Source organism: Hyalella azteca, unplaced genomic scaffold (assembly GCF_000764305.2).
Source record: "Hyalella azteca isolate HAZT.00-mixed unplaced genomic scaffold, Hazt_2.0.2 contig9259, whole genome shotgun sequence".
Taxonomy (NCBI): domain Eukaryota; kingdom Metazoa; phylum Arthropoda; class Malacostraca; order Amphipoda; family Hyalellidae; genus Hyalella; species Hyalella azteca.
In genome coordinates this window covers 1-9,887 of record NW_025939334.1, presented here as the reverse complement: position 1 = coordinate 9,887, position 9,887 = coordinate 1, and the positions used below count along the sequence as shown (strand labels likewise).

The 9,887-nt window shown below is 35.9% G+C and overlaps 1 protein-coding gene across 2 annotated transcripts; it reads left to right on the top strand.

Annotated features, from left to right (window-relative positions):
- The first annotated feature begins 2,028 nt into the window (after positions 1-2,028).
- On the top strand, positions 2,029-8,744 carry LOC108665957 (dehydrodolichyl diphosphate synthase complex subunit DHDDS-like). Of its 2 annotated transcripts, none has more exons than XM_018152767.2 (5): positions 2,029-2,072; positions 6,568-7,257; positions 7,624-7,779; positions 8,030-8,119; positions 8,495-8,744. In XM_018152767.2, exons 2-5 carry the CDS (start codon positions 6,568-6,570, stop codon positions 8,681-8,683), a joined length of 1,125 nt encoding a protein of 374 aa, XP_018008256.1. In that variant the 5' UTR covers positions 2,029-2,072; the 3' UTR covers positions 8,684-8,744. The 2 variants fall into 2 exon arrangements, with proteins under 2 accessions (XP_018008256.1, XP_018008254.1); XM_018152765.2 differs by lacking the exon at positions 2,029-2,072 and adding an exon at positions 2,127-2,149.
- The last annotated feature ends 1,143 nt before the right edge of the window (positions 8,745-9,887 follow it).

The following is a 9,887-nucleotide window of genomic DNA, read 5'->3' as shown; positions in this document are numbered from 1 at the left end:
AAATATTACCTTCTTGGCGGTACAAAATGATACAAGCAGGTAATGGCGCACACTCCGCTATATGATGTCTTCTTGTTCTCAGCGTCTTGATGCGTGTTTTATACCGAGTCATTTGAATGGTTGCTTAACAAGAACCAGTAGAAATTTACTCGCAAGTAAATTGTTTTTGTGGTATCCAGTTTAGTTTCGCTTTTCTGGTATTCCGTTCCTGGTTGCTACCAACTTGAAATTTTCCCATCGTTTCATTGTCTCGTAGTCGGGCGCTTGTGCATCAGTGCTGTGGTGTTTGATTTCACTCTTGAATTTAATTAAATTAGCAGTTTTTTGAACATAAGAGTGATTAGTATTTCCTTAGAGTAAAAGAAGTCTCCGACTCGTGTAACGGTAATATTTTGGTACTAAATGCGCTCAATTTTTTACGTACATGTTTCTGTCTACGTAATATAGGCACGGCTGTGATACGCTAAGGCTTATGTAATTGTAGATAAATGTAATTTTTTACCGCTTACGCACCTTTCACTACATGAACTCCATACAAAAATTCTTTCATAATTATCTTTGGGTGACGGCTTATTCACTGGCTCTCCAGTCTGTTCAGAATTTCTTTCAATTTCAGAATCCTGAACATAATTGTTTGTTCAAATTTACTTTCCCACCAACAAATCCAGGATGTCTGTGATGGTATAACCACACTTCTGGTAGTACTTGCTTCCTCGTTTCTTCGCCATAATGTGAACAATGATGTGCTTTGTCGCTAACTTGACAATTCGCTGATAGTAATTTAGTAAGCTATTAAACCCGGGAAAGCAATCAAGGATAGGATTCAAGCTTATTTGGCCCAACAGTTGTTTTTCAACGCATTGTTTTTTATTGTACGACACAGTGACTTCTATGTTCTGGCATATCCTATATGGTACGATCCGAACACGCACGGCAAAATCACTTTTATTAATGTTCCGAGATAAATTCCATCTTATACTTTGGAGTGACCGTAGGATTGCGGGGTCACGTTTAACGTCAGCAGCGTTGCCAACTGGTATTTTCAGACAATATCTGGTATTGATGTTTTTGATCTGGTAATATGGCCTGAATCTGGTATATTTATGGTATTTTCCGACTTATTGGTAATTAACTGAATTAATTTTCGCCTCTGATGTTAGAACTTCCCCCAGCGTGAACGTGGAATATATAGATTATTCGAACGGCGTGACTAGAGCTTTCCCGCCATTTTTGGAATCGCGAGATTACCGCTTGATGAAATAACTTCAATCTAAATGTTAACATTTAACAAAAGTGCTCAGTACAGCAAGTGCACGAGAGTGATGATTCATGATTGCTTACTGATCAGTGATTATATGCTCTTTGACGAATAAGGTTGTCGAAACGAGCTCTGCGACGCGAGCTCATGCGTTTCTGTTTGGTGGATTTGAAAGCAGATTGTCAGTTGCCTATTACCACACTCTTGTTAAATTTTATCCCTAGTTAAACACACTAATCAAATTGATTCGTGGCTCCACATACTCTTGTAGGTTTTATTTAAAAAATGCAATGCATGTGAAACTTAGACGTGAGTGACTTCCGTAGGCAATATTTAGAATAACGAATCTTGCAACGTAACAATAACTACAAACTACAAGAATGAAGAAAATGATTTGGAAGGCTTGAATTTAATTCCAAACATAAGCTGCGAAAACAAATATCATTTTTCTAGCTTTCTATTTCTTAGGTTCTTTCTCCCAACGTGCGCAGGCCAGTTCGCAGGCGAGTTTTTTGAAGTGTCGAATCGGTCCATGGCTCCCAAAAAATCATCCCACGCATCACGCAAATACCAAATGGTAAATACCAAAAATTCGTCAAGCCTGAAATATGCACTGTAAAAACGATAATAAATAACCTTTATATTTTCTAATCAACGTTTCTGACGAATAGTTTCATCAAGTATGAAGGTATTAATATGTTTCTGGAAACATAAAATTTCTGGTATATTTATGGTATTCTGAGCTAGGCAATCTGCTGGTATGCTCGACGAGTAAAAAGTTGGCAACACTGAACGTCAGCTGCGGACGCGTAAGGTAAGCGACGTCCGCGGTGACGTGTTTCGCAAGCAATTGCTGGTGGCTGGTGCCACGGTGCCACCACGGTTTAAAAGGTAGAAAATTTAGCTAGACGTCAGATACACGCTATGACTAATGTTTATTATAAAAGTGGTGCGCAGCCGTCATTCTCCAATGTCATGTCACAGGTGTGAAGTTGCCCTAATAGGCCAATAATGCCTATCAGTCATCAGTGACAACAGTAACCTAGCCTATAGGCTATAGTTAGTAACTTTACTAACTTAGTAGGTACAGCTGGGGAAGAGTGCGTGAGTATCTGAAGATTTTTGGCAACAACACATCAGCATCAAATCTGTGTCTTCAGAAGGTCTTGCCTACATTTCTCTTATATTACCTATCTTTTTACATGTATTTTTGGCAAAAAGATATTGAAAGTTATGTAGTTCTGGAAACGAATCCCCAATAATGCTGGAAATATATTAAGCCTTACAGTTACTGCCTAAGAAGAGTAGGTAGGTATCTTGGCATTTGGCAACACAATTGCCAAACTCTGCATAGTTGGACTGACATACCTACTCTGCCTTGCCCAATCTGGAATGTCAAGCAGAATTATAAGAATATGAGTTTAAAAAGTTCTCTATAACCCTTTTTTGGGCAAGTTACCATACATGAATATGGTAAACGCGGTATATTCTGACATCGTTGATCGTGGGTAATTCCGACTCCTCTCTAGTTTTTCCTTTATATTAACTAATTAAGCTTTGTTTTAGTTCCATGCGTTTGTTGATGGTTGAAATAGTGACATCATACATTAGTGCGTCAAACTACTGCCAAAACACTAGGTCTGGGCCATCTAGCTGGAAAATGTTGAGATCCAAGGAGAGACGGTGCATGTCACCCAATGAGATCATCGAAAAATGTGTCAAATTCGAGTGAGTTGACAGTTGACCTTGCTCTACCAAATAGTAATAAACTGTTTGTGTAGAAAGAATATTATGGTTTGAGACTTTTAAATATAGGTTTGCATTCTAAAGGCTTTTAAATAAATATGGCAACATTTTGTGACGTTTCATCATTGCTGGCGCGTAGTGAGGTGTTTTGAGAGTCACGTAAAACAAACAGAACTCGAGTAACGCATAAGGTTATTTTTTATAGTTTTTCATTTCTCAATGCATCCTCAATGTGTCGGAATATACCGCGTTTACCCTAACATGATAAATGAAATTGCCTCACAAAGAATGAAAGAGATCCACCAGCCACCACGACTTTCTGTTTGTGTTTGAGGCTTTCTAAGTCAATCCCTAATTAGCTAATTAGCTGACCATTGTTGCATCCATTGTTGCATCACCACCTCTACCCGACGTACCCGTCATGCCCAAACATAAAAATATAAGAATTTTAATGAAAACTTTGACTGGGACGATGAAATTGACGCTCTTTCTGCATTTTCTTTAAAAATTGGAAGTATCACTATGTATTTAATTGTTTAAGGTTACTTGATTGAATTGAAACTCTATTGTAAGTTTTTATGTTAATTATTTTTCCATTTGCATAACTACATTTTTATTATCAAGAAAATATTTTGTGTAGTGACTGCAATCACTGCATTTAATAAATTCTTCAAGAGCAATTTAGGTATATCTCCAATATGCAAAATTTTTATAAATACATACAAATAAATATTTCATATAAGGCTTCTTACTTTTTTGAACTAGTTTCTGAAATTTTATTTCTGGATATTGCCAGCTAAAGGGTTAAAGACCACACTTCTAAAGAAGCCGGTCTCTCAGATGTTACATTGTACACATGTACAATAAATTTCTTATTTTATTTGCAAATATTAAAACGGTAAATTTATAAAATTATTCATAAAATATTTTAAAAAAATTATTTTTATCATGCATTGTCCCCAACTCTGTGCAAGTGTACAAAAATTTCAGATTGTTTAAAAAAAATTATTTTTATCATGCATTGTCCCCAACTTTGTGCAAGTGTGCAAAAATTTCAGATTGATTGTAGCAGACAGACAACAACTTGAACAAGAAAGCAAGTTGAAATGAAGTGTAGTAAAATTCATATGAATTTAAAAATTATTTTTTAAAAACAACAGTTTTAAAGAGGCCTGTGTCTCTGATGTTACAGATAACAGATCTACATTGAATTTCTAATTTTATTTTTAAATATTAAAATGAAAATTATTTATTCTGGCAATTGATTCAAGCATTGTCTCCGACTCTATGCAAATGTGCAAAATTTCAGGTTGACTGTGTAATGGGTCAACTTTATTGTTCAAGTGAGGGAAGGTATTCAAGGTTCTTTGAAATCTAAAGGGTTAAATAAAACTTGGCCTCCCAACTCCCCTTATAGCCATCCCTGTCCACCAGGTGTTTTTTCTCTTTTTGTTCAACTTTATTTAATTCTAATACAAGCATTAATTATTAAGGTACTTAAAATTTAAACAAGATAGGGAACCCTAAATAAAAAAACCTAGCCAAATAACTGGGTAACTGGAAAACCGTTAACCATATACTTGGATAACTGTATAACTCCTAAACCGGACAACCGGCAACCGTACAACTAGGCAAACGGGCTACCAGGCAAACGGGGCATGGGTCGCTCATGAAAGTGCTCGAAGATGCCTCTGTAAAATATCAACACTATCACACCTAACACAGCTATTAATAAACACATCAATACAAATTTCAAAACATATATACACAATAAACAATCAAACAGGTTAACAGATAAATATATTTCTCATCTATAACAGTATTATCACAAACACGACATTAAAATCTTTACCAATGAATATGAGCAGTGATTTAAAAAGGTATATCTTGGCAACCACTCACCAACCACAGGCAGTAGTGTGTGTATGATATAATGGCGGATAGGAGATTTGAAATTTTAATCAATCACCACTGACATAAAATAATGGTCTGCAAAAAGGCAAAGAGAATGAGATGGAGAGCACTGATAACACAAATATTGATGTTTACCATGAATTTCAAGATTCTAAAAACAACTCTACATTAACTCGGAACTGGGAGAGCGTTACTTCCCCAAGTGGGATCAAGGTTACCACCACTCTCCAGCAGTAAGAGTGACAGCCCATAACAACTGGACAGGAAGAAGTGTGTTAAATATTGATTATAAGATTTATAGCAGACAAAAAACAAACTACAAGAAATGGAGTTACAGAGGAGTGTTGTAAATTGTAATAATGAAATAGAAATTAGGGGTAAAAATGCTTGTTTCTGGCATGATTTTCAATAATTTGCAGCAAAATGTACTGCTTTTTTCAGTTTCCAGAGAAATAAATTGGACTAAGGCCATTAAGTTGATTAAATTAGGTGAAATTGTCTACATGCACAGTGCAAGCTGTGCAACTAGTGCAAGGGCATTTTTGTCTCTTTTGTGAACAGCTTTTGCCTATTTTTACAACACTTCTCTTTTACTTCACTTCTTGCTTGTCTCCTACAAATCTTATCATCGATATTTAACACACTTCTAAAGTTCTACCTGTCCAATCTATCTGTTATTTTGCACACTTGTGTAAAGTAGAGACAATGCTTGAATCAATTGATAGAATAAATAATGTAAAAAAATTGGGAAATTTTTTTAATATTAAAAATAAATTTAAAAGTACTTTTTTTAATATTTAAAAATAAAATAGAAATTCATTGTAATTGGTAACATCGGAGACACTGGCCTCTTGAGAAGTGTTGTCTTTATAAATTATTTTTAAATGCATATTATTAAAGTTGGGGTGCTTGTTTCATTGAAGGCTGGGCAATTGAGTTGAATACATAGTTTATATGGGACTAACATAAAATACTTTATTTGTACCTTTGCCTAGTTTTTCTTTCAATTATGTGATTGAATGACTCGGCTGTCAAAAATGTAGAAAAATTTGTATAAATGACCAAGAGGACATGGATATGAAAGAGATATCCAGTGGTTATTTCTTTAATTTAATATCATTGTAATATGATCTGAATTAATGCAAAGCAATTTAGAGGATCTGATGTCAAATTGTCAGAGCCACTTGAGTTTCCACAGTCCATGAATTGATCAATTTAAAAAAAAAAAACTGAACCACACCATCCTAGCAAGATCAAACTGCAGCATATTTTTTGTGTCATTTCATTGCCACTAAGTGTGGTTTTGACTAAAATTACCAAGTATTCATTGATGAGCAACAAATTGAGTGCAGGATCTGCTGTGTGGTGACTGACATCATTGTGGGTTGTAATATTTATGAGACTACACATCAGGTGCATTTTTCAAAACCAAAATTGAAGCAAGTTTGTTCAAGGTCTACCTTATTTAGAGTTTGAGTCTAATGGTAATTTTGAGTTATTAAGATCTATCTCAGTATTACTTCACTATTACTTTGTATTTGAGAAAAAAATAATGTAGAATGTTGTTGAGAACTTTTATTTTGAATTTTTCACACTTATAAAGTTGTGGGAGACATTCTTTCACTCTTACTTCATCTCATCCATTGCAGATGAGTTCTTGGCTGGTCACAGAAAAGCGTAGTTGGCCAGAATGGCTGGCACTTCAAGTGCTGAAGGTTGGTCCTATTCCAAAACATTTGGCTCTCATCATGGATGGAAACCGTAGATATGCCAAACTGCATGAACAAGAGACCTTCCATGGCCACATTGCTGGCTTCAAAACCCTTACCTATGTTTTAGCCTGGTGCAGGGATTTAGGGATTACTGAGGTAACTTCTTATGCACTCAGTATTGAAAATTTCAAGAGATCTAAAGAAGAAGTGGAGGGATTGTTATCTCTGGCCAGTAACAAGTTTGAAGAGGTACTCAACGAGGGAGAAAATTTGGCCAAACATGGTGTTTGTATTCGTATTATTGGAAACCTTGATCTCCTACCTACATATCTTCGAGCTCAGACTGCTGAAGTTGTACTTATGACCAGAAATAACACCAAATGTTTTTTAAATCTTGCTCTAGCATATACATCCCGTGATGAAATAACTGCAGCTGTACGAGAATGTGCTATCGCAATATCCGAAGGCCGCTTGCAAGAGACGGATATCACTCCACGGCTCCTGGAGCAGTGTCTCTACACAGCTCAGTCCTGCCACCCCGACCTGGTCATCAGAACTTCCGGAGAAACCAGACTCTCTGACTTTCTACTATGGCAATCACAATTTTCATGCCTTTTTTTCACTAAGGTTTGTAAAAATTATGTCGAAATAACTGGAACTATATAAACTGATCACTTTTTGGATAGGACTCTCAACTTGTTATCCATTTAACTTGTGTTTAGATAAGCTCATAATTTCTATCATATTTTGAACGAATGATTTTTTCAGATCTTATGAAAGAATTGATAATTACTTAATGATATAGAGCTAAATAAGTTATGAATTGTATTGACATGTGTTAAAATTTCCTTCACTTCCTGATATTTCAACCATTTGGCATGTTATACCATGACTTTGAAATTTTTATAAACTACTGTTGTTTTTATGTTATATTAATTTGATCGAATTGATTTTGTTGAAATAATTCCTAACTTGTGTGGCAAACATTTGCAGGTTTTATGGCCAGAATTGAGCATATGGCATGTGCTGGGTGCAGTGTTCCACTACCAGCGGCACCACCACACGGTCGTCGCGGCACGCAAGCAAGCCAAGCTCCTCTATGACCGCTACGAGCTCGAAGCTGATCAAGCTTGCTCTCTCGACGATCCCGTAAGTGTCTGAGTTAACACATCGTAATATAGAGAAATCTAACTGCTGGGTGCATACTTCTTAAACATGGTCTGTGTCTTCATATTATTCATAACAACTTCATCGAAGGTGGACCTCGATTAAATCCAAGATGATTCATAAAAATTAAATTCCAACATCATAGATTTAAATTTGAATTAGAAATTGCTATTATTGAGATTAAATGCTTAATGCTCCAATTCTGTTGAGTGATACATTTTTTGTACCTTAGGAGTGCGGTTGTGATGGGACCAAAGCTCGCAAGATCCGCGTAGAACGTTTTATTGCAGATCTTGTAGAACGGAGAGAGAAAACGTATCACGTGAGTAATTAATGTTACGAACGAACCTACTGATGAATTAATGTTACGAACGAACCTACTGATGAATTAATGTTGTAATTAAAATACATGAATTTCAAGCAAAGTTCGAAGTTTCTCGAAGTAATTAATGAAAGCTACTGTCTCAATAAATTTTCTAGTGATTTAAATATGTATGTAGTAGAGGTTTTCAATATAACTGCTAGGATACGAATGTAATCCAAGTTTTCACATCTAACTGCTAGCAGAGTAATTTACGTTTCTAATTATTATCATACTTTTGGATAATGGGTTTTAAAGGACTGCAAACATTGTTCGTAGCTATTGATATTTAACTTATCCTGTTTTCATTTCTAAATAGCTAAATATAATTTTCAGGCGCTGTCAACACAGCTGAAAGAAATCAAGAAGCAGCAACAAGAAAGTTGTGAGCAGGAGCAAAAGAGTGAGGCGTCAGGGCGAGTTAGAGTTATAGGAGAGTGTGGTGAGAGAGTTGTGTCAGTATCCGTTGCCGACCCCAGCCTTTTGAAAAGAGTCCAACAACGAATGCTGTTAGAGGCGAATTGAATCGGATATGTTAGTGTTGTATTAATTCTATGTTTGACAACATATTTTATGCAGAGCTGAGTTGGTANAATAACAGTGGATTTTGATAATTTAAATTTCAAATTCAACTTTTTAAATGACCGTAGATAAAGAGACACGGTATAAATACTAGAAACGATGACCAACAACGTAAAAATACAGTAAAACAGAAACGTGGTTAAAGCATTAAAGACGATGTTAAGCACGGCCAATACTCGCATGTGAGAATCAGTGTTGGGAAGAAATAAAGCTTTACACTGCAAGATAATAATAAATTCAAGACTTTAACTTAGGAATTCACTTTTTTTCAAAAAGATAAATTTTCTTTTGATATATTGGGTGCATATCTTAACGATAAACAGAGACATTACCTTAAGAATTTTTCTTCAAAAAAGATAAAGTTTCTTATGATATCTTGAGTAAATACGAATGCTCACGAGCGAACGAAGTCGACGCGATCAGCCCCCACGGGGGTCCTGACGCCCCTGGGGACGGGGGGAGGGGAACCTGCCAGAGGAGTCCTGGAGAGGGGGGACCCCGGGTTGCTGGGGGTCCGGGAGTAGTGCTCACCTCCCTCAGTTTTCATCCACTGCAAGAAAAACAAGTCATGATCTTCTGTCAAATAATCTTACATAAGAATACTTGCAGGTATTCCTATCTTTCGTTTGTTTTCTTTGTAATTGTTTTTTATTCCTATTTCTATTGTTTTTTATATTGTTTTTTATTCGTATTTTTATTCCATAAAATTGTTTAGGTAACCGTTAATCCTGACAATTTTAACACTTTAAAATGTATTTCTATTAATTATGATCACCGATACAGTATTGAAAAGTCAGTAATGTAAACGATTCCGCTCAATGCGACAGATCAAGTATTTGCATAATAAAAAATAAATAAAAACTTATTCTCTGACTTTCATAATAGGAAGCAATAAGGATGGCGGATGAACGCTGACGTTCACCTAGTGTGATTTGAGACGATAACATAAAAAAGTTATTTGCTGGCACCCGCCTGGCGTCAGTTAAACGAAGGCAGGCTAGTGATATAATCCAGCAATAATTACACCTCGAGAGTGGGTTAAGACGATATCTTGTTAACAGCAATAGCAGGCACCCACCTCTAGCTGGAGTGGGTTGCAACAATATGTTAACAGCAATAGCTGGCACCCACCTCTAGCTGGAGTGGG